At 42.6% G+C, this 24,015-nt stretch overlaps 1 protein-coding gene across 1 annotated transcript in view; it reads left to right on the forward strand.

Annotated features, from left to right (window-relative positions):
* APOB (apolipoprotein B) overlaps positions 1–23,597 on the forward strand; it is a 38,439-nt gene extending 14,842 nt beyond the window's left edge. The window contains exons 15-28 of the mRNA XM_034659850.1: positions 352–543; positions 1,649–1,816; positions 2,499–2,710; positions 5,432–5,617; positions 6,451–6,572; positions 8,347–8,557; positions 9,754–9,929; positions 10,053–10,240; positions 10,718–10,863; positions 11,837–12,210; positions 12,732–19,928; positions 20,329–20,443; positions 20,548–20,731; positions 21,678–23,597. Coding sequence (XP_034515741.1) covers positions 352–543; positions 1,649–1,816; positions 2,499–2,710; positions 5,432–5,617; positions 6,451–6,572; positions 8,347–8,557; positions 9,754–9,929; positions 10,053–10,240; positions 10,718–10,863; positions 11,837–12,210; positions 12,732–19,928; positions 20,329–20,443; positions 20,548–20,731; positions 21,678–23,309 — 11,103 coding nt within the window. The 3' untranslated portion in view covers positions 23,310–23,597. The remainder of the gene's footprint in view (positions 1–351; positions 544–1,648; positions 1,817–2,498; positions 2,711–5,431; positions 5,618–6,450; positions 6,573–8,346; positions 8,558–9,753; positions 9,930–10,052; positions 10,241–10,717; positions 10,864–11,836; positions 12,211–12,731; positions 19,929–20,328; positions 20,444–20,547; positions 20,732–21,677) is intronic.
* Positions 23,598–24,015: the final 418 nt, after the last annotated feature.

Below are 24,015 nucleotides of genomic sequence, written 5' to 3' on the forward strand. Positions count from 1 at the left end.
GTAATCAGGGGAGAGGTGAAGGGCAGACAATCGTCTACTCTTGGAGAGCCCTAGGAATCCTGGCATCCTGGAGAACAGAGGTCCCTCTTACTATGCCTACATTCAAGTTAAGAACAGCATCAAGCACCCACTATCCCTGATAAGAACTCAGCTTCCTCTTTTCATCTCAATTTGGGGGAGCTATCTATCTTTCAGTAAAAGTCAGGAGTGATTTCAGGGGCGTCTCTATATCCCCACCTGTGTACTTATGTTTAGCCCATCATGGCTGCAGCAGATGGGCCCTACATCAGGACTCTAATGGTGTTTGACAATGCTGATATCTCATTAGACACTTTGTCATTAAAACCCCAGGACATGATCAATGGAATTATGCTCAATGTTGAGAGGCTGATCAAAGATTTGAAATCCAGAGAATTCCCAGAAGCCAGAGCCTACCTCCGCATCCTGGGAGAGGAGCTCGGCTTTGTCAGGCTCCATGACCTCCAGCTCCTGGGAAAGCTGCTGCTGAGTGGTGTTCGCACTCTTCCCGGTATCCCCCAGATGGTAAGTGGGCCAAGCGCCATCTTGACAATGAGATTAGCCCATGCCCTTTTTAGATCTCCCAGACTCCTTAAGATCCTGTCTCACAAACCAGAGAAAGTACTTGTACTTCCCTCAAAGACGCAGGTTTGCCTTGAATTTCAGAGAGGATGATTCGTGGATTGCAAAAAATTGGTAACATTTAGAAATTAGGTCTTTGGTAATATTAGGTTTATCTTTTAAGGGCATCCATTTGTTCATCTGGAAAACAATATTAAGTGTATCTCCCTGTATCTATGCTACAAGTTCCCTATCTCTATGCTACAATGATTATGAAAGGATGTATTTGACAAATTGTAATCCACTACCTAAATATGAGCTATAGTTTCCATCATTATTAATTTATTAATAAAGGAGAAAATATCCAAATATATTCCCTGGTATTTGATAAATAATAATATTGGCTTTAAGAAACCAGATTTCAAGTTATTTTCTAAAAATGTTATTAAAAAAAACCCCAATGCATACTAATATGTCCATTTCAATAGCTTGTTAGTGAGTTTTTTTTTTAAATGGTTTTGGGGTGCCTGTGTGGCTCAGTTGTTTAAGTGGCTGACTCTTGGTTTCAGCTCAGGTCATGATCTCATGGTCCTGGGATCAAGCCCTAAGTCAGGCTCTGCGTTCAGCAATTAGTCGGCTTGTCCCTCTCCCTCTGCCCCTCCCCCCCCCAAAATAAATAAGTCAATCTTTTAAAAAAGTGGTTTTATCATAATAGATTATACTTAAGTGAACCTTCATTTCCATTTAGACTCCAAATAACTGGAATGAATCCATGCCATCCAAGGCTGCTCAAAGCTCATAAAGCTCTGAGGCACAGCAATATTCTTAAGTGACTCTGAACCCCTAGATCAAAATGACATGGTATCTGTCTAGGGCAATTTCTTATATCCCGATCTGTTGAAACCAGTAATCATGCATTTTATCAAATACTCAGCTAATCAAAATTCGATAGTCTGTTCCTTTCTGGATAAAGAAGAACAATTATCGTCTACTATGTGGGGGGTTGCATTTCACAAATCCCACTTTGGTGAGTCTTACTTGTAGTTACTGTCCTCTGTTGGATCTATAGATTGGAGAGGCCATCAAGAAAGGCTCAATGAATGACTTGTTTCTTCACTACATCTTCATGGACAACGCCTTTGAACTGCCCACTGGAATTGGGTTACAACTGCAGGTCTCCTCCTCTGGAGTCATCGCTCCTGGAATCAGGGCCGGAATGAAGCTGGACACAGCCAATGTAAGACCCTGTTCACTTCTTCATTCCTAGGTTGTTCGTTTCCTCCACGGTTGGTTTCTCGTACAATTTTAAAATGTGTGTAGTTCAAGATGAAGTACATCGTCGTCCTCGCCTTATACATTTTTATGAAAAACTTTAGGGGGGCGCCTGGGTAGCACAGTCGTTAGGCGTCTGCCTTCGGCTCAGGGCGTGATCCCGGCGTTCCGGGATCAAGTCCCACATCGGGCTCCTCCGCTGGGAGCCTGCTTCTTCCTCTCCACTCCCCCTGCTTGTGTTCCCTCTCTCGCTGGCACTCTCTCTCTGTCAAATAAAAAAAATAAAAATAAAAAAATAAATCTTTAAAAAAAAAAACTTTAGGATTCCACTAGGAGGCTCCACCTTGCTAGCTCCTAGCAGTAAGGAGACAGCTGTTCTCAATAAATGAGGATTCCTGTCCTCTTTTCATCCTGTTATGTTAACTTTAAGCCATTAACTCGGGCACTTCCTCGTGCTGGGTATCAGTGCAGTCTGGCTCTGAGGAACTGAGAACATGCTTTTTCTTCCTCCAAAGAAATCACAATAACGTTTCCCAAGGAGTGAGTGATCCAGAGACGTTTGTCCAAGGATGGGGAAGGGCCGTTGATCTGACTGCACAGGGACTGAAGTATTTAATGAAGCTGAACAGTCATTTTCTGACTTACAGTCGCAGATGGAGCTGGTGACCAAGCCCTCTGTGTCCGTGGAGTTTGTGACAAACATGGGCATCATCATCCCGGACTTTTCAAGGACTATGTTCCAGATGAACACCAACCTCTTCCATGAGACAGGCCTGGAGATGCATGTTGTCTTTAAAGCTGGGCAGCTGAAGTTCATCATTCCTTCTCCAACGATGCCAGTCAAGCTGTTCAGTGGCCGGTAATTCCGTCTGCCAGATCTGACTAGCCAGTGTGAGAGGGAGAGTTGAAACTGGATCTGTAGGACTTGACTGCCTGAGATAATTCAGGGCCCTGTGAACCCAGGGGCGTGGGGGGAGAGAAGGTGCTGAATTAGCTGCACTTAACCTAGCTTAGACTCACCAAATAATTACAATTCCCTCTACTGTCCAGATTTTACCAAATTGACATTTAGGACTTAATGTTTAATCATTTGTTATTAGGTTATGGTTTTTTGTTGTTTGTTTGTTTTGAGAATGAAGAAACACAAACTCCAGAGAAATCGTCCTTGGGAAATGAACATTGTTTTCACAGGAAATATCCAGAGGACATACTAATCCGTGGTAGCTAGCTCAGTGAATAGAGCATGAAAGTCCTAATCTCAGGATTATGGGATGCAGCATCTGTGGAGAGCTCCATTTTCAATGATATCCTTAAACATTGATTTACCTTAGTTTCTATATTTCAGACACATTAATTTATTGATTCAAAAAGAGTAAAAATAGTATTTAAGTGCCTAATATACGAAGTACGTGGAATGAGATACACCTGACCTCCTAAAGCTTAGTTCACAGGAAGGACATACAATGAAGCAAGCCCTAAGTAGCAAGTGCAGGCTGAAAGGAAACACTGGAGGACACGAAGTTCTGTAAGATGTAGCCTGTGGCACCGCGGAAAGCTTTCTGAAGAAAGCAATGCTTGAGCTGATACCTGAAGGCTGTCAGAGTTATGCAGACCAAGGAGAAAGGAATGAGTGTTTCCAGGCCAAGAGAAGAGAATGACTTGTAGGAAAAAGAATAGTTCAGGAGCTGCAAGAAAGTCAAAACTCGGTATGGCAAAGTGCACATGGGTCATGGAGGGAGGTGACAGAGGCTGGCAAAGGTCCGCCTTCTGAGCCATCTGAAGGATGTTGGACTCTTCTGAAAGCAGAGGAGTTTAAAGTGGGAGCATGAATAAAGCAAGGCTGGTGTTGTAGAGGACATGCTCTGACCCCAGAGTGGGGCACGGATGGCCAAGGAGCATGACTGGAGATAAGGAGACTCGCTGGAGTCTGTCACACTCACATGTGGGTGAGAGATACTCATGGTCTGACCCAGACGAGGGCCAGGGAGGGTGCGGGGAGGAGCGAGCCTACTCCAGAAACTCTTCAGTGGAAACATGAGCACGGGTGATTGACCAGAAGCAAGGTGAGGGAGAAGACAAAGAGCGGTGGGGGTGCCTCTTGCTGGAACAGGGAGCGTGGCTGGTTTGGAGGAAGCTGACAAACTCGGTTTGGGATGTGCCACATTTGAAGTCCTGTGAGACCGCCGGCTCAAATATCCAGCTGGTAGTGGGACCAGTGGGTCTGAGCTCAGGAAACAGGCTGGAGCTCCAAACACCAGTCTGGGCGTCATCTGCAGATAGAGGTTGTTGAAGTCAAACAGCAACTGGCGCAGGGGAAGACGTGATGGACTAGGTCAGAGAGGCGGACGAAGAGCCAGGGCCGGAGAGGGTCACAGACGCCCAAGAGAGGCCACCAAGGTGGATTGCCCCATAGGCAGCTGAAGCTGGCACTTAGGGTTCCAGCCCACCCCCAAGGCTAGCTTTTAGGGTACCCCTAAACCGAGGAAATAATACTGAGAAAAGAACGTGATATTTCAAAACAAAAGCATCCTTGGATGAAATCAGGACATTGTTGAACTTTCTTGGACTTACTAATTTTTTTAAGTACATACTTGGGAGGAGGATTCTATAGTCCTTTCGAAGGTTAGGGACTCTACAGTATTAATCTGGCCATAAGTGGCCAGCTCTACTTAATGCCTCTAGGAGATCAAGGAAGGTAACACCTAAGAAGGTCCTTTGGAGTTTGGAGCGAGAAGGTGATTGGAGATGCTGATGGAGGCAGTCCTAGAAGCACGATGGTGTGCAGATGGGTTCAGAACACAGTTCATGAGAAGCGTGTTGAAAGAGTGGAGACCACAAGGCCGACAAGTTTGTTCATTGTGAGGGAGACAAGAGGGGCAAGCAGTGAAAGAAAAGGGTGCGTGTGTGTGTGTGTGTGCACATGTGTGTGTGCACACATGCGTGTGTGCGCACATGAAATGGGAGAGGTGTGCATGATGGGAGAGGCATGTGATGAGAGGAGCGTGCGGTGGAGGAGGCATGCAATGGAGGAGGCGTGCGATGGGGAGGTGTGCAATGAGAGGAGCATGCGATGAGTGTGCGACACGGGAGGTTTATGATGGGGAAGTGTGCAATGGAAGAGGCATGCAATGCGAGAGGTGTGCAAAGGGAGAGGCTTGCAATGGGAGAGATGACTTGGACTTGTTCAATGTGGGAAAGAAGTGGAAAGAAGCCAGTAAAGTAAGAGTTTCACAGGAGGGAAGCGGCACACCTGAGTTCAGGGCCCAGTGATCCTTGGTTAACATCTGAGCCTGTTTCCCCTGTAAAACAAGGAGCCCCCTAATGCCTGCTGTTCTGGGGATCACAGCAAACAACAGTAAACAACTCAACGCAATGTCTGAAACAGAAGAGTCATGGTGTTTGTTCGCTTTGTTGACGTTTCTACTCTCCTTTGTTTCTGAGTAAATCAGATAATTTGAGGTGTGGTGTGGGCAGAGGGTACAGAGAGCAGGTTAAGGGGGCAAATGTTGGCACTGCGACCTGCGATCACCACTTCAACTGGTACCTTGAAGGTAACTCAGGTTTTTTCTTTCTTCACCAGTAACACGGTCCATTTCATCTCCACCACCAACACAGAAGAGGCTCCACCTCTGAAAGAGAACAGGGAGGCCTGGTCGGATTGCAAGCCTCTCTTTACGGGCCTGGACTTCTGTACCTCGAGTTCTCACTACACCACCACCACCTCCCCAGAACCTGCCTCCTTCTATCAGCTGTCCCAGGACACCAGGTCAGAGTTGCTCAGTGTCCCACCCTGCTTCTGCTCACCCTCTACATTATGGCCGCTTGGCAGAGTGAAGGAACATCTGTTGTGTGTTGTAAGAGGCCCTTGCCACCTGCCTTAAGCGTTTGCACCATCCTTTAATCACTTAAAATCATGCTCTTCTGTCCAACGCACCTGAAGGGTACTTATATTCCTACCTAAACTTTGAGTAGGACTGAATTTCTCCATAGGTGAGGTGGGGGGGAGGGGGAGGACATTTCTGGAAGGTAAATCATGACCCCTAAAGGAAGCCTCAGCTCAAAAAATAAACCACCAAGGTGATACTAGCACTCTCCCTCCAGGGAACTAAAGCCATTGTCCATGAGAAATATTCCTTTGAAAGCATCTCTTTAGAGATGGTGTCCTCCTTTTCTCCCTTACGCATTAGATGGTGGGAGCACAGCACAGATTCCAATTTGCTCCTAATTCAGTGTCCAGGTTTCTGAGCCTCCGGACACATGAGCTGGACTTTTCCTGGAGCCCACTGTTGTGTTCGAAGCGCCGGCCATGATGGAGGGCTCCCTGTCCTCAACTCTCTCCACATCCACTGCTTCTTCTCAGCCTTGCTGACACAACCAGCCAACTCCTGCTCTGCTTGTCCAAATACCCTGGGGTCTCCCCTGTCCTTGGGCTCTTGGAGGGACTGAAAGGGATCAGAAAGGTCCTCCTTAGGGACAAGAGACGATATTAAAATCAGGACGCTATTTCGGTTGCCATGGAGGCTGAGTTGTTTTGGGGGTAGTTAACATCATCACTGAAAGCTCTAAGATTGTGCACCATATACACTGTGACATCTTTAGACTTGAACTGGAACTGAAGCCCACCGGAGAAGTAGAGCTGTATTCTGCAAGTGTAACCTACGAACTGCAGAAAGAGGCTGGAGCCTTGGTGGACACACTGACGTTTCTAACTCAGACAGAAGGCAAGTATCCAGAAAGGGCTCCTCCATCTCTGCCTCAGTCTCAGGTCCAGGACTCACAAGGAAGACTGATTAATTTAATGTATTTAACAAATATTCACTGAATGCCTGAAAAGTGTCAGGCCACTTCTAAGAGCTGAGGCTAGAACAATAAACAGTGGTGATAAAGTCTCTGCCCACATTTACAACCAACAGGCAAACAAGTAAATATTCAGAATGCCAGATTGGTGCTGGGGAGAAAAATAGAGCATAAAGGAATCTAGGGAATGTCTGGAGTGGCAGGGAGGAGGAAAACAGTGTCATTTGACATGATGAGGGAAAGTGTCACTGGTAAAAGAGCACAAAAAAGAGATTTGAAGGAGATAAGGGCATAAGCCATATGGAAAGAGTGTTACAGGCTGAGGGGCTCATTGGTGCAAAGGCCCTGAGGCAGCTATATGGCTGCCATGTTTGAGGAAAAGGAAGGAAGCTGGTATGACTGAAGAGGAGAGATCAGGGAGGAGAATGGTAGAAGGTGAGGTCACAGAGATAGAGGGAGGTAGGGGAAGGATGGGCTTGTAGGCCGTGGCAAGGACTTTGGCTTTTACTGTGAGTGAAATAAGAAGTCACTGGAGAGTTTTCATGATCTGATCTATGTTTATATTGGGGAAAGACTTTAGGGGACCAGGGTCAGAGAAACTTGTATATGGGATATTGCAATGATCCAGACCAGAGGTATGGGCTCTTTGGATTAGAGCCGTGGCAGAAGAGATCTAAGAAGTAGTTGGATTCTGGACATATTTTGAAGATTAAACTTCTCAGGATTTGCTGATAAGGAGGGTGTCAAACGTAAGAGAAAAAATAGAATCAGGATGACCCTAAACTTTTTGGCCTGAACAATGGAAGAGTGGACTTTCCATTTACCCAGATAAAAAAGGCTGGTGGAAAAGCAGGTTTTAGGGGACAGGGAAAACATAGATGTTCACTTCAGAAGATTTTTTAATGTAGGAATAGTATGTCACAAAATTAAATGAGAAAAGGGGGAAAAGGGGGTGCATCCTGGAAAAAAAAAGATCACATACAACTTTCCAAAGGTGTAAAATGGGCACACTTGTGAATTGAAGAAAACCTAGGAATCTTGTGACAAAGGAAGGAGGTTTGGGAGAAGGGGAAGCTGGGGCTGGGGTGGCTAGGAACCAGGAAGGGTGTCACAGGTAGGAGTGACATAGAGATGTCATGTCGGCCTGGCACAGAAGGCCCTCAAGCCTTTGTTGTTTCCTGACCACGCCAAGTGTTTTGCATGTCAGGCCTTTGCATTTCAGGTCCCAGTGCCTGGAATGCTCTCCCCCGGAACATGGCATGGCTCAGATCTCTCTTCATTCAGGTCTCTGCCCACACATTGCCTTATCAGAGAGAACTCTGACCACCACACAGGAAACAGCATCTCTCTATCCCTCTCTTTATTGTCTTCTTAGGTTTTACTTTTCTTCATGAAATCTAGTATCATCTGACATAAGTAATGTGCTTGTTTATTGTCTGTACACCCCCCACTAGAATGTAAGTTCCATGAGGGCAAGAACGCCCCAGTGCCAAGAGCAGTGCCAAACACATGACAGGCAATCAACAAATATTTGCAGACTGAACAAATGCGTAAGTTAGAAATTTAAGGTAAAATGCTAAACCGTGACCTCATTTGAGCACATTGAATGCTTAGGATTTCTCTGCATTTTCCTCTCCTTCCTTCCTAAACATAGCTTCTGAATACACATGTCTAGATTCTCTTGTACACCCTTTTCAGGTGCAAAGCAGACCGAGGCTACTATGATGTTCAAATATAACCGGCAGAGTATGACTTTGTCCAGTGAAATCCAAATTCCAGATTTTGATGTTGACCTTGGGACAATCCTCAGAGTTAGTGATGAATCTGCTATGGAAAAAAAGTCTTACAAGCTCACTTTGGACCTTCAGAACAAGAAAATCACTGAGGTCACTCTCACTGGCCACATAAGGTATGGAAGGCTTGGGATGATCTGACCTGATGTCCTTTCTTCCTCTTTAGCCTTAAGGCTGACCAAACCAGGGTGCCCAGGTGGCTTAGTCAGTTAAGCATCCACCTTTGGCTCAGTTCATGATCCCCAGGTCCTGGGATCAAGCCCCACATGGGGTCCCATGCTCAGCGAGGAATCTGCTTCTCCCTCTACCTCTGCCTGTTGCTCCCCTTGCTTGTGCTCTCTCGCTCTCAAAAAAATAAATAAGTCTTTTTTAAAAAATTGGGGGGAAAAAAAGGCTGACCAAACTAGGGGTATCTCCAGTCTGTGGTTCAAGGGGCAGATAGAGCCCCCAATATTCAGACCCTCTGCACATGTCCAGTTGGATCTTCCCACCATTCACTTACTGTTTTCATCAGGCACTGTGCTAGGTACCCTAAAGGAAGTATCTCAGTTCTCATAATAAACTGCAACATAGATACGAGTTTCCCTGTTTTATAGAAAGAAAATGGTAGCTCAGAGGGGTTAGATAATTTGGCCCAAGCAGTAGAGCTAGTAAATGGTACAGTGGGATTTGAACAGTTTTTGGAAATCATTTCTTTCTCCCATACCTCCCTGGAAAGTCCTGAATTGATGCCAAAGTCGGCTTCAGAAGTTAATGAGCTCATTTTCGGAGCCATTCACGTATCTCATTTTTGTCACCACAAATGACACTTCTTCTTTTTTTTTTTTTTAACATTTTTAAAAGATGACATTTATTTATTTTTTTAATAAGAATTTTTTATTATGTTATGTTAGTCATCATACAGTACATCCTTAGTTTTTGACGTAATGTTCCATGATTCATTGTTTGCATATTAACACCCAGTGTTCCATGCAATACGTGCCCTCCTTAATACCCATCATCAGCCTATCCCAATCCCCCACCCCCCTCCCCTCTGAAGCCCTCAGTTTGTTTCCCAGAGTCCCTAGTCTCTCGTGGTTCATTCCCTCTTCTGTTTACCCCCCCTTCATTCTTCCCTTCCTTCTCCTACCGATCTCCCTGCTGCAATGGAATATTACTCAGCCATCAGAAAGAACGATTACCCAACATTTGCAGCAACATGGACAGGATTGGAGGAGATTATGCTAAGTGAAACAAATGACATTTCTGTTTGGTCCTACATATCTCCTTGGAATGGATAGTCATCGATGTCAAATGATTTTCTTTTCAATAGCTATGACAGAAGGGAAGAAGGCAAAATCAAAGGTGTTATTTCCATACCCCGTCTGCAAGCAGAAGCCAGAAGTGAAATCCTCACCCAGTGGTCTCCCACAAAACTCCTCCTCCTAATGGACTCATCCACCACAGCTTATGGCTTGACAATCTCCAAGAAGCTGGTATGGCGTTATGGTATGTACGTCCTCTCCCTGTGCGTGCTTCCAAGAGCAATGTGGACGTGAGTGCAGTGTTGAGAGCCACAGGTTAGGGGCTGACCTGGTACTGTGGATGACTATTTCACATGTGTACTTTCAGATGAAGAGAAGATTGAATTTGAATGGAACACAGGCACAAACGTGGATACCAAAAAAGCAGCTTCTAATTTCCCCATGGATTTCTCTGATTATCCTAAAAGCTTGCACATGTATGCCAATAGTCTCTTGGATCACCCAGTTCCTCAAACAGACATGACTTTCCGGCACATGGGTTCCAAATTAATAGTTGTAAGTACAAATCAGTCAGTCGATAAATACATGGCTATAAGGACTAATTACATACTCAACCCTGAGTTAGGTGAAAGAGAGTATCCAAGGATGGATAAGGTATGCTTCCCACCCCAGGGAATTCCTGGGGAACAAACAAACATTCAGGCATGGTTAGTTACCCAGTTATGCAAGGCTGTATGTGATAAATACCAAATAAATACTACTAAGCAAGGAAGTTTACTGTGCCTGTAATTTCAAAGGAAGCTTCAAGAACCTGGCTAGGAGTTAGACTATGTTATATATTCTTTTTTATGAAATACAGGAAGAGATCAATGACTAGCACCCCAAATTCATGATTTTCTGTGATTTCTTTTCAATTTGCAGTGCATCATTCTGCTTAATGATTGACCTGTCAAATATAGATGATCACCTGATTTAATTGTACTTTGAGACCCCTCCAGACCCATGGCTCTAAAAGCTTCTTTTATTTTATAGGCAACAAACACATGGCTTCAGAAGGCATCTAGTAGTCTTCCTTATGCCCATAATTTGCAAGATTACCTCAGTGGCCTAAAAGAATTGTACCTCCAGAAAATGGGATTGCCAGACTTCCACATCCCAGTAAACCTCTTCTTGAAAAGGTAAAATAATAATAATAATAATAATAATAATAATAATAATAATAATTTCTTGAACCATGAAAAGTGAATGGAAGCTTTTTACTTAGCATAATTTAGACTCTTTTTTAATTTACCTTTTTAAGGAAAATAATTGAAGCATCTTAAGGAGATTGATAACTCTCACATAAGCACAATAGCATTTTTCCATTATTGGACATGGGATCTGAATGTGAACACCAATCCAGTCAGAAAGAACCTAAGAAAGTAATTGGGAGATTCTAGTATATTCACACAAAGAGGTTTTATGCACGACAACCTGAATTTGAAAGCCATCTAGCTTTCTTCCATCATAAGTGAACTATCGTAATAATCCACTATATGTGCATAGTACTGAAAAGATTACAAAGGGCTATTAGGGATCCCAGGCCAGCTCTGTGAGATCAGCAGAAAGGGTACTATTATCCTCACTATACAGATAACATCACTGAGGCTTAGAGAGGCATAGACACACAGCATCACCACTCAGTGGAAGCTAAAACTATAGCCCAAGATTACTGCCCCCCACACCACACTCTTTTCACATACCCAATTGTCTCATTTCAGTTTAGCAAATGAGAAGTATCAAGTATCACATACGTGTAAGAGGCTACACTAGGTGCAGCAAGAAGATAAAAGCGAGATAAGGTGTCATCCTTCCTCCCAGGAAGAGCATGTAGGCACTGACCACTGAACAAACTAATTACATAAGCAGAATTGCAGTGTGTTCTTTGAGATGGACATAAGGGACTGGCTCTTGGAATGGTTTTGAATGGATTTGAGTGTTTGATGGGTGGAGGTAAAAAGCACAATTCCAGATACAGGGAGCAGCATGGGGAAAAGGCGGTGTGGGTTTGGGAATGGGGCACCTGCGCCACTGCTTGGAAGGTCGGAGAGCAGGGAACTTTGAGTTCTTGATGTCTGACTGTGGGGACGTTGTCTTTGCTGTTCATTTTAGTGATGGCCGAATCAAATACACGTTGAATAAGAACACTGTGAAAATTGAGATTCCTTTGCCTTTTGGTGGAAAATCCTCCAAAGATCTAAAGATGTTAGAGACTATTCGGACACCAAACCTCAACTTCAAGTCCATAGGATTCCACCTGCCATCCCGGGAATTCCAAGTCCCCACTTTTACCATTCCTGAGTTGTACCAACTGCGAGTGCCTCTGTTGGGTGTTCTAGACCTCTCTACAAATATTTACAGCAATTTGTACAACTGGTCCGCCTCCTACACTGGTGGCAACACCAGCACCGACCACTTGAGCCTTCGGGCTTGGTACCACATGAAGGCTGACTCTGTGGTTGACTTGCTGTCCTACAGTGTGCAAGGTGAGCTGTGGTCAGGTAGCGGGTACACAGGGAGAATTCACTGCAGGCTCTGACGGGATAGCCTCCTCTGGGAAGAAAAAGACTTGGGTTTTCTTACTGATATTTCCCTTGCTATTTAGAAGCCTATTCATTCATCCATTCAACTAATAGAAATATTCATTAAACGTATAATATGTACCAAGCATCCTACTGGGGCAGCAACAGAGAAAGCAGACAACTAAACTGGTAATGAAAATTCAGCATAGGAGGTGCTATGATAGGGTGTAATGGAAAAGAATAAGGCACAGAGAAGCACTTGATAAGGGAACCCAACCAGATCTGTGGTGGTCAGGGAAGCCTTTTGCTGTCAGACTTCATGCTTGTGTTATGGATGGAGGCGAATGCTGCGTGACTAACCCAGATCAGGGGGACTTTATTTATTTTGGGGTGGAGGTGCTTTATTACTGAAAGGCTTTCAACATAGAAATTGCTTTGGGAATTTATTATTTAATTTAACTAATGTTTTTCAATTTTTATGTCAGGATCTGGAGAAACAACCTATGACCACAAGAATACGTTCACATTATCATGTGATGGGTATCTACACCACAAATTACTGGATTCAAATATGAAATTCAGTCACGTGGAAAAAATTAGAAATAATCCAGCCTCAAAAAGTTTGCTGACATTTAATGCTTCTAGTGCCTGGGGACCTCAGATGTCTGCTTCAGTACATTTGGACGCAAAAAAGAAACATCATTTGTATATCAAGGAAGCCAAGATTGATGGGCAGTTTAGAGTCTCTTCATTCTACGCTGAAGGCACATATGACCTGTCTTACCAGAGGGATTCTACCACTGACCAATTAAGTGGAGAGTCCAACCTGAGGTTTAACTCCTCCTACCTCCAGGGTACCAACCAGATAACAGGAAGATATGAGGATGGAACTCTCTCCTTAACCTCCACCTCGGATCTGCAAGATGGTATCATTAAAAATACTGCTTTCCTGAGATATGAGAACTATGAGCTGATCCTGAAATCGGACACCAATGGGAAGCATGAGGACTTTGCCGCTTCTAACAAAGTGGATATGACCTTCTCTAAACAAAATGCATTGCTACGTTCTGAGTATCAGGCTGATTACAAGTCATTGAGATTCTTCACCCTGCTTTCTGGATCACTAAATTCCCATGGCCTTGAATTAAATGCTGATATTTTGGGCACTGACAAAATTAACAGTGGTGCTCACAAAGCAACACTAAGGATTGCCCAGGATGGAATGTCTACCAGTGCAACTACCAACTTGAAGTATAGCCCTCTGGTGCTGGAGAATGAGCTGAACACAGAGCTTGGCCTCTCGGGAGCATCTATGAGATTAACAGCGAATGGCCGCTTCAGGGAACACAATGCAAAATTCAGTCTGGATGGAAAAGCTGCCCTCACAGAAGTATCATTGGGAAGTGCTTATCAGGCCATGATTTTGGGCGTCGACAGCAAAAATGTCTTCAACTTCAAAATCAGTCAGGAGGGCCTGAGGCTTTCACATGACATGATGGGATCTTATGCTGAGATGAAACTCGACTACGAGAACAACCTGAATATTGCAGGGTTATCACTGGACTTCTCTTCAAAACTTGAGAATATTTACAGTTCTGACAAGTTTTATAAGCAAAATGTTAATGTACAGCTACAGCCCTATTCTCTTGTAACTACTTTAAAAAATGACCTGAAATTCAATGCTCTGGATCTGACCAACAGTGGGAAATTACAGCTAGAACCCCTGAAGGTGAATGTGGGTGGAAACATAAAAGGAGTCTACCAGAACAATGAAATAAAACACATCTACACTATTTCTTATGCTGACTTATCAGCAAGTTATAAAACAGACACCGTAGCTAAAGTGCAGGGTACAGAGTTCAGCCATCGGCTCAACACAAACATTGCTGGGCTAGCTTCGACCATTGACATCAGTACAAACTACAACTCGGACTCACTCCATTTCAGCAACGTTGTTCACTCTGCCATGGCCCCATTTACAATGACCATCGATGGACATACAAATGGCAATGGGAAACTGAGTCTCTGGGGAGAACATACTGGGCAGCTATATAGCAAATTCCTGTTGAAAGCAGAACCTCTGGCCCTTACTTTCTCTCACGATTACAAAGGATCCGTAAGCCACCATCTCCCGTTGAAGAGCACCATCAGTACCACTCTTGATCACAAAATCAGTGCCCTGCTTACTCCAGCTGAGCAGACAGGCACCTGGAAACTCAAGACCCAGCTGAACCAAAATGAGTACATCCAGGACTTCAATGCTTACAATGATAAAGACAGAGTTGGTGTGGAGCTTAGAGGACAAGCCCTGGCTGACCTCAGCCTGCTAGACTTCTCAATTCAAGTGCCATTTTTACTCAATGAACACACCAACATAATTGATGCTTTAGGGATGAGGGATGCTGTTGACCAGCCCCAAGAATTCAGTGTTGTTGCTTCTGTAAAATATGATAAGAATCAAGATGTCCACACCATCAACCTCCCATTCTTTGAAATCCTGCCAGAATATTTTGAGGGGAAACGAATGGTAATTATAACGGCACTGGAAACCATACAGAGAGAATTGAAACTCATCGATGTTGATCAGTTTGTGAGTAAATACAGAACAGCCTTGGACAAGCTCCCACAGCAAGTCGATAGTTATCTGAATGCACTCAATTGGGAGAGACAAGTTTTGAGTGCCAAGGAGAAACTAACTGCTCTCGCAGAGAACTATAGAATTACAGAAAATGATCTACAAATAGCGTTGGACAATACCAAAATCAGCCTTAATGACAAACTGTCTCAACTAAAAACATATGTGATACAATTTGATCAGTATATTAATGATAATTATGATTTACGTGATTTTAAAACAGCTATTGCTAAGATTATTGATCAAATCATTGAAAAACTGAAAATTCTTGATGAACAGTATCATATCCATGTAAATCTAGTAAAAATAATCCATGATGTGTGTTTGTTTATCGAAAAGACTGATTTTAACAGAATTGGAAATAGTACTGCACTTTGGATTCAAAATGTGGACGCTAAGTATAAAATCAAAATCCAGATACAAGAGAAATTGCAACAGCTCAAGACACAGATTCAGAATATAGACATCCAGCGCCTTGCTGAACAGTTAAAACAACAGGTCGAGGCTGCTGATGTAAGAGATCTTTTACATTGGTTGAGAATTACAATTCCATTTCAAAGAATAAAGGAAATTATTGAGCATGTCAAATACTATGTTATAAATCTTATGGACGGTTTTGAAGTAGCTGAGAAAATCAATGTGCTTAGAGCCAGGTCCTATCAGTTAATTAAGATGTATGGAATAGACCAATACATCCAGGTTTTAATGGATAAGTCAGTACAGTTGGCCCACCAATATAAGTTGAAGGAGACTGTTCAGAAGCTAAGCAGTGTCCTACAACAAGTTAAGATAAAAGATCACTTTGAGAAATTGGTTACATTTATTGATAATGCTATCCAGCAGCTTAAAGCATTGTCTTTTAAAAAAATCATTGAACAAGTAAACAGATTCCTTGACATGTTGACAAATAGATTAAGGTCATTTGATTATCACCGGTTTGTAGATGAAACCAATAACAAAATCCGCGAGGTGACCCAGAGACTCAACGGCGAAATCCAGGCCCTGGAACTTTCACAGAAAGCTAAAGCACTGGCACTATTTGTAGAGGACATCAAGGCCACGGTCTTAGTCCATCTGGAACACCTAAAGGGCACCCAAATAAACCTATTCTTCGATCGGTTGCAGGAGGCTTTAAGTTCAACGTCTTTAATCTACATGAAAGAAAAATTCAGAGAGATCCTAGAAGATATACGAGATCGGGTGTATCAAATGGACATTCAACAGGAAGTTCACTGGTACCTGTCCCTGGTCGGCCAGGTTTACAGCACGCTTGTCACTTACATTTCTGACTGGTGGAGTCTTGCCGCTAAGAACCTCACTGACTTTGCAGAACAGTATTCTATCGAAGACTGGGCTGAGAACCTGAAATCCTTGGTAGAACAAGGGTTCACTGTTCCTGAAATCCAGACCACCTTCGGAACCATGCCTGCCTTTGAAGTCAGTCTCCGTGCTCTTCAGGAAGCTACATTTCAGACTCCAGACTTCATAGTCCCCCTGACAGATCTGAAGGTTCCATCCATTCAGATCAACTTCAAAAGGTTGAAAGATATAGAGATGCCATCCAAGTTTGCCACACCAGAATTTACTGTCCTTAATACCTTCCATGTGCCTTCCTTTACAATTGACCTGGTAGAAATAAAAGCAAAGATCATCAGAACCATTGACCAAATGCTGCACAGTGAGCTGCAGTGGCCAGTTCCGGAAGTGGACCTGAGGGACCTGATGGGGGTGGACACCATTCTTGCTAGCATCACTCTGCCAGACTTCCATTTGCCAGAAATCACAATTCCAGAATTCATAATCCCAAATCTCGATTTTAAAGATTATCAAGTTCCTGACCTTCACATACCAGAATTCCAGCTTCCCCACATGTCACACACACTTGAAGTCCCTACTTTTGGCAAGCTTCATAGCATTTTGAAAATCCAGTCTCCCCTTTTCACATTAGATGCAAATGCTGACATTCAGAATGTAACAACTTCAGGGAACAGGGCAGAGATCACAGCCTCCCTCACCGCCAAAGGAGAGTCCAAATTAGAAGTTCTCAATTTTGATTTTCAAGCCAACGCGCAGCTTTCAGACCCTGAGATTAATCCACTGGTTATGAAGCAATCCATGAGGTTGTCCAGCAAGTACCTAAAAACGGAGCACAAGAGCGAAGTGCTGTTTGTTGGAAATACTATTGAGGGAAAATCAAACACAGTGGCAGATTTACACACAGAAAAAAATACGGTGGAGCTTAGTCATGGTGCACTCGTCAGGATAAACAATCAGCTTACTTTGGACAGCAATGCAAAGTACTTCCACAAATTGAACATTCCCAAACTGGACTTTTCCAGCCAGGCTGAGCTGCGTAATGAAATCAAGACCCTCTTGGAAGCTGGACACATAGCATGGAATTCTTCTGGAATAGGGTCGTGGAAATGGGCCTGCCATGCAGTCTCAGATGAAGGAGCACATGAATCACAAGCTAGCTTTACTATGGAGGGACCCATCACTTCCTTTGGATGGTCTAATAAGATCAATAGCAAACACCTAAGATTAAGCCAAAACTTGGTTTATGAATCTGGCTTCCTCGACTTTTCTAAATTTGAAATCCAGTCACAGGTTGAATCCCAACATGTGGGGCGCAGTGTTCTAGCAGCTAAAGGCACAGCAAAGCTTGGAGAAAGGAAGGCAGAGATAACTGGCAACCATGATGCTCATTTAAATGGAAAAGTTATTGGAACTTTGAAAAATTCTCTTTTCTTTACAGCACAGCCATTTGAGATTACTGCATCCACAAACAACGAAGGGAATTTGAAAGTTAGTTTTCCACTAAAATTGATAGGGAAAGTAGATTTTCTGAACAATTATGCATTGTTTTTGAGTCCTAGTGCCCAGCAAGCAAGTTGGCAAGCAAGTGCCAGGTTCAACCAGTATAAGTACCATCAGAATTTCTCTGCTGGAAACAATGAAAACAGCACTGAGGCCCACATAGGAATAAATGGAGAAGCCAACCTGGATTTCCTCAAAATTCCTTTGACAATTCCTGAAATGACTCTACCTTACACAACATTCACAACTCCCCAGGTGAAAGATTTCTCCTTGTGGGAAAAAACAGGCTTGAAGGGTTTCTTGAAGACAACAAAGCAATCATTTGATTTAAGTGTAAAGGCTCAGTATAAGAAAAACAAAGACAAGCATATCATCCCAATTCCTTTTTATACAAAAGATTTCCAGGTATTGAGTACCCCAAATGATATTTTCATTCCAGCCATGGGCAATATTACCTATGACTTTTCCTTTAAGTCAGGCATCATCACACTGAATACCAATGTTGGACTATATAACCAGTCAGATATTGTTGCTCATTTCCTAACTTCCTCTTCTTCTGTCACTGATGCACTGCAGTACAAATTAGAGGGCACCTCAAGTTTGACAAGGAAAAGAGACTTGAAGCTAGCCACAGCTTTGTCTCTGAGTAATAAATTCGTGGAAGGCAATCATGACAGTACTATTAGTTTGACCAAGAAAAACATGGAGGCATCAGTGACAACATCTGCAAAAGTCCAAATTCCCATTTTGAGAATGAATTTCAAGCAAGAACTTAATGGAAATACCAAGTCGAAGCCTACTGTCTCTGCATCCATTGAATTAACGTATGATCTCAATTCCGCTGAACAGTACTCTACTGCTACAGGGACAGTCAGCCACAAATTCAACTTGGAGAGCCTCACCTCTTACTTTTCCATTGAATCATCTACCAAAGGAGATATCAAGGGTTCAGTCTTTTCACGGAAATATTCAGGAACTATTGCCAGTGAGGCCAGCACTTACTTGAATTCCAAGAGTACTCGGTCTTCAGTGAAGCTGCAAGGGGCTTCCAAAGTTGATGGTATTTGGAACCTTGAAGTAAAAGAAAATTTTGCTGGAGAAGCCACTCTGCAACGCATCTATGGCATCTGGGAACACAACACGAAAAACAATTTACAGCTAGAGGGCTTCTTTTCATCATCTGGAGAGCATACAAGCAAAGCCACCCTGGAACTCTCCCCATGGAAAATGTCAGCCCTCATTCAGGTCCATGCAAGTCAGCCCAGTTCCCTCCTTGAAATCAATTACCTTGGCCAGGAGGTGTCCCTGAAAGCTAACGCTGAGAACCAGAAGGTCAGCTGGAAAAGTGAGGTCCAGGTTCATTCTGAGTTCTTCCAGAACAACATACAGCTTTCCAATGACCAAGAAGAGGCACGCCTTGACATTGCAAGTTCCTTAAAAGTGTCCCTAGGGTTCCTCAAAGATACTGTCCTTCCAGTTTATGACAAGAGTTTATGGGACCTCTTAAAGCTGGATGTCACCACCAGCATTGATAGGAAACAGTATCTTCATGCTTCAGCTGCCTTTGTGTACACCAAAAACCCCAACGGCTATCATTTCTCTGTCCCTGTGCAAGAATTGGCTGATAAATTCATTATTCCTAGACTGAAACTAAATGATCTAAATTCAAGTTTTGTCATACCTACATTCCAAGTCCCATTTACAGATCTTCAGGTTCCATCCTATACATTTGATTTCAGTGAAATAAAAATCTACAAGAAGCTAAACACTTTGCCATTTGCCCTAAATATACCAACACTACCCCAAGTGAAAGTCCCCAAAGTTGATGTGTTAACAAAATATTCTGAACCAGAAGACTCCTCAGTTCCCTTTTTTGAGATAACTGTGCCTGCGTCTCAGCTAACTGTGTCTCAATTAACCCTTCCAAAAAGTATTTCAGCTGACAGTGCTGTTGGGTATCTGAATGAGTTGGCCAGCAAGATTGCAGACTTTGAGTTGCCAGCCATTACCATACCTGAGCAGACTATTGAGATTCCTTCCATTAAGTTCTCTGTACCTGCTGGAATTTTCATTCCATCCTTTGGAGCACTGACTGCACATTTTGGAGTGGCCTCTCCCCTATATAATGCTACTTGGAGCACTGGCTTGAAAAACAAAGTAGAGTACTTCGAAACATTCCTGAATTCCACGTGCAGCTCAACCATTCAGTTCCTGGAATACGATCTAAATGGTAAGAAAATGTCCTGACTCCTCTTCTATATGCTCTACATTTGCAATGAGAGTTGTGGATAAATAACTGCATATTTTTGTGATACTGGAAGCAAAATTACTCTCCATAGCAAAATTTTAAAAAGAAAGAGAAAGATATATTCCCCACATGTAAAAACCACCCTGTAGAAAGCCTACTGACATTCAAGAGGAATAGATTCAAAGAAAGTATATTTTTTTCTCTGTGATGATCTTAGGACTAATAATGTCTCCTTCTAACTTTTTTTTTTTTTGGTTAAACATGGACTGCATGTTTCAAACATGTAAAGCCTGTAATTAAGATAGACTTCTGGCTTTCAGAATGAAAATACTTATGTCCTTCAGTTATTAATCTAACGAAATATAACATTTCTCCTCTACAGTTGTGGGAACACACAAAATCGAAGATGGCATGTTAGTCTGTAGGACGAAGGGAACATTTGCACACCGTGACATCAGTGCAGAATATAAAGAAGATAGCAAATATCAAGGACTTCAGTACGGAACTTTTATGGAAATCTCATCTCTTTTCAAATCATTGTGATTTTTTTTTCCATCTTCATACACCTCTCCTGATGGTTTATTTGCTTTTCTGCTTCCAGGGACTGGAAAAAAGAGATTCGCCTTGACATCACCAGCCCAACATTCACTGATGTCCATCTGTACCACCAACTAAGTGAGAATAGCCTCTCCTCCTCTGTGGCCTCCCCAGCCATAGGCACTGTAGCCTTGGACTTGGAGGACAATAATAGTACCTTCAAATGGAACCTGTACTATCGCCCTCAGGTGAGTCCTATCTAATGGGTTACATACCCCAAAAACGGGTAGAGAATTTGGGAAGATCAGTTCAATTCAATTCAATGCAAAGTATTCTCTCAAGATTTTCCCAAAGTAGAGGAAACCAAGCAATGAGCAGGTTGAACTTTTTCTCTGAGAAACTACTCTCCAGAATGTACTACAATGATTTCATTGATTTTAATTATTGCAGGCACACATGACATCCTATTTCCACTATTATTTTATTACTTTATGGCAAATTTAGAATGATGAGGGTTATGCCTCATCACCTAAATCATGAGCAAACTCTGCTGAGTAGATTTTTCAGATAGTGGTTTCCGGAGTTTCTGCGTCTTCAAAATTCTTCCCCACAATAGAAGCATTAGCTGATATATGCCAAAGTTCTTTCATGTACTTTACAAGCTCTGCCAGGGCCAAATCAAAGATGCCATTAGTAGAGAAGAAGAAGCAATCAAGTTCTACTATGAAAGTTTGTCACACGATTGGAGAATATAATGGCTCCTTATACTGGTATTCCTGATTCTAGCAGATCTCTGCTAGATGGGCTCTGGACTTTTTCCTTTTTGCTACTTCTCCTTTCTCTGAAGTATCTTCTCCTGTCTCTTCCTCCACTTTCTCCTCTCCCTCCCCATCTCCCTCCCCTTCTTCTAATCTTCAGGCCTAGGAAGGCCTTAATGTTAAGTGTTACTGTGTAAATGCCATGCATAATTTTATCCTTTCTGGGGCATACGAAAATGAGGAATTAACAACAGTGAACTTGTTTAATCATAAGAAAAACACATGAACTGCCATATGAAAGATCGATTCCCTTCAGAATATGAAAGATCCTCTGATCTTTCCTTTTAACTGCTAATGAAGTTTTAGTGTAGTATATTACGTAATCGGGATAATTGAAAACATGTTCTTTTCATCCTTTTGTTTTGTTTTATTTTAGTCCTCTCTAGATAAAAAACTTAACATATTCAAAGCTGAGTGGAAGTACAAGGAACCTGGTGAGAAACATCAGATCAAAGTCAGCTGGGAAGAGGAGGCAGCAACTGAACTACTAAGCAGTCTCAAAGACAATGTGCCCAAGGCCACAAGGGTTCTTTATGACTATGCTAACAAGTACCACCAGGAGCACACAGGACTCAATCTGAGAGATGCTTCTTTAAAACTGAGAGGAAGTCTGCAGAACAGCGCTGAGTGGGCCTATCAAGGTGCCATGAGGCAGATTGATGTGGTGGACACAGGGTTCCAGAGGGTAGCCAGAGGCACCGCTAGAACCTACCAGCAGTGGAAGGACAAGGCCCAGGATCTGTACCAGGAACTGTTACTGGCTCAGGGAGACCAAGCTGATTTCCAGGGACTCCAGAATGAGATGTTTAATAGAGTAATAGGAGTTACTCAGGAATACAATATCACAGTCAGTCATCAAATTGACTCGTTGATTGAGTTCCTGAAGCTCACCAGATTCCAACTCCCAGGGAAAGCTGGGACATACACTAAAGATGAAGTCTGCACTGTGGTCATGAGGGAAGTAGGGCAAGTGCTGTCCCAGGTATATTCAAAAATCCATAGTGGGTTAGAAATACTGTTTTCCTATTTCCAAGATCTGATGGAGAAATCTGAATTAACCAAGAACCTAGAAATTAAAATTCCTTTTGATTCAAAGAGATTTAAACTAATAGATGTAATCTCAGAGTCTGGGACAATGTTGGAACATTTTTCGGAAAAGCTACAGGATATATTTAATAACCTTCAGTCTTGCAAGACTACAGAGATGCTAAGGGATCTTCAGAGCTATTTACAAAGAACTTCCCAAGAGATAGAAAACGATATTCAAGTCCTCAAGAGTATAAAATTTCATTCTCTCATTGATCATATTCAATACAATGCCAACGGAATCTTCAACGAATCTATTCCATATGTTTTTGCACCCATGGAACTTATGTTTGGCAAGTTTAATGAATTTGTTGAAAAACAACTTCATGAAGCTTCTCGACAGTTACAGAAGCGCCATCAGATCATAAAGGATCTTCACAAAGAATATGTTGATCCAAGTGTGGTCAGCTGGACAGGGAGGTTTTATGAACTTGAAGAAAAGATTATCAGCTCACTCAAGAACCTAATGGATGTCCTTAAGGACATGCACGCCAGTTACACTGTTGGTAGTATTTACTTGGTTTCCCACATCTCAGATCAAGTTCAGCAGTTTATGCAGACAGATATCCAGGAATACTTTAGCATCCTTACTGATGCAGATGGAAAAGGGAAAGAAAAGATTGTAGAGCTTTCTACCAGTGCTCAGGAAATAATTAAAAGCTGGGCCATTGCAATGAAGGAAATCATTTCTGATTACCGCCAGCAATTCACATATAAACTACAGGATTTTTCAGACCAACTCTCTGATTACTATGAAAAATTCATTACTGAGTCCAAAAGATTGATTGACCTGTCCACTCAAAAATACCACATGTTTCTGAGATATATCATTGAATTACTGAAAGAGCTACAATCGGCCACAGTCAATAACATGATCCCCTACATCAAGGTTTCTCCAGGAGAATTTACTATCACCTTCTAATTGTTTATAGAAATTCTCATCATTCTTTTGTTCCAACTAAACTTTCATATAGTAGGGAGAAGTTCAAACTGCACATATTGATGTTACCACACACTGAGCAAGCCTTATGGCAAGCAGCTGGCTATAGGCAGAAGCACATACGGACTGGATCTGCCCTGAAGCTGGCATCAGATCTCTGAAGGTCTCTCAACTCTGGGAAATAACATTTTCTTGCAAATTAAAATCAGGATCTGAGTTATTTTACTAAACTTGGAGGAGGGAAAACAAATAAATGAATTCTTTATTGCATATTGTAGCACTCAATTTGATTCATTCATATTGAAAAATAGCAAAATGAGGGTATTGATTCAAATGTCTGGCATATCAAAACTTCTAGAAGAATACACACTGAGTGTAGAGTAATAGAATAAAAGTGGAAAGGAAGAATTTGAGGAGGGAAATATTTTGCCACGTAAAAGACAAAAAAGATAACTGATATCAGGGATTGTATTTGCCAAGTGAAAAGGAAGAACTATTTGCAAAGGCTTTCACATGATTTGATCCCAAGGAGCAACTTATTTGTCTTCATGTGCCACAGAGTCTTCCTCACACACAAGTCTACCCTCGTCAGGCAAGGCGCTCTGTTGGGCTCTGAGATAAACCAACAGGCTCTTTATTTCACCCAAGCCTGCCAGGAATGGAGAAAGGATGGCTGGGAAGTCCTGGC

This window comes from Ailuropoda melanoleuca, chromosome 4, assembly GCF_002007445.2.
Source record: "Ailuropoda melanoleuca isolate Jingjing chromosome 4, ASM200744v2, whole genome shotgun sequence".
In the NCBI taxonomy this organism is placed as follows: domain Eukaryota; kingdom Metazoa; phylum Chordata; class Mammalia; order Carnivora; family Ursidae; genus Ailuropoda; species Ailuropoda melanoleuca.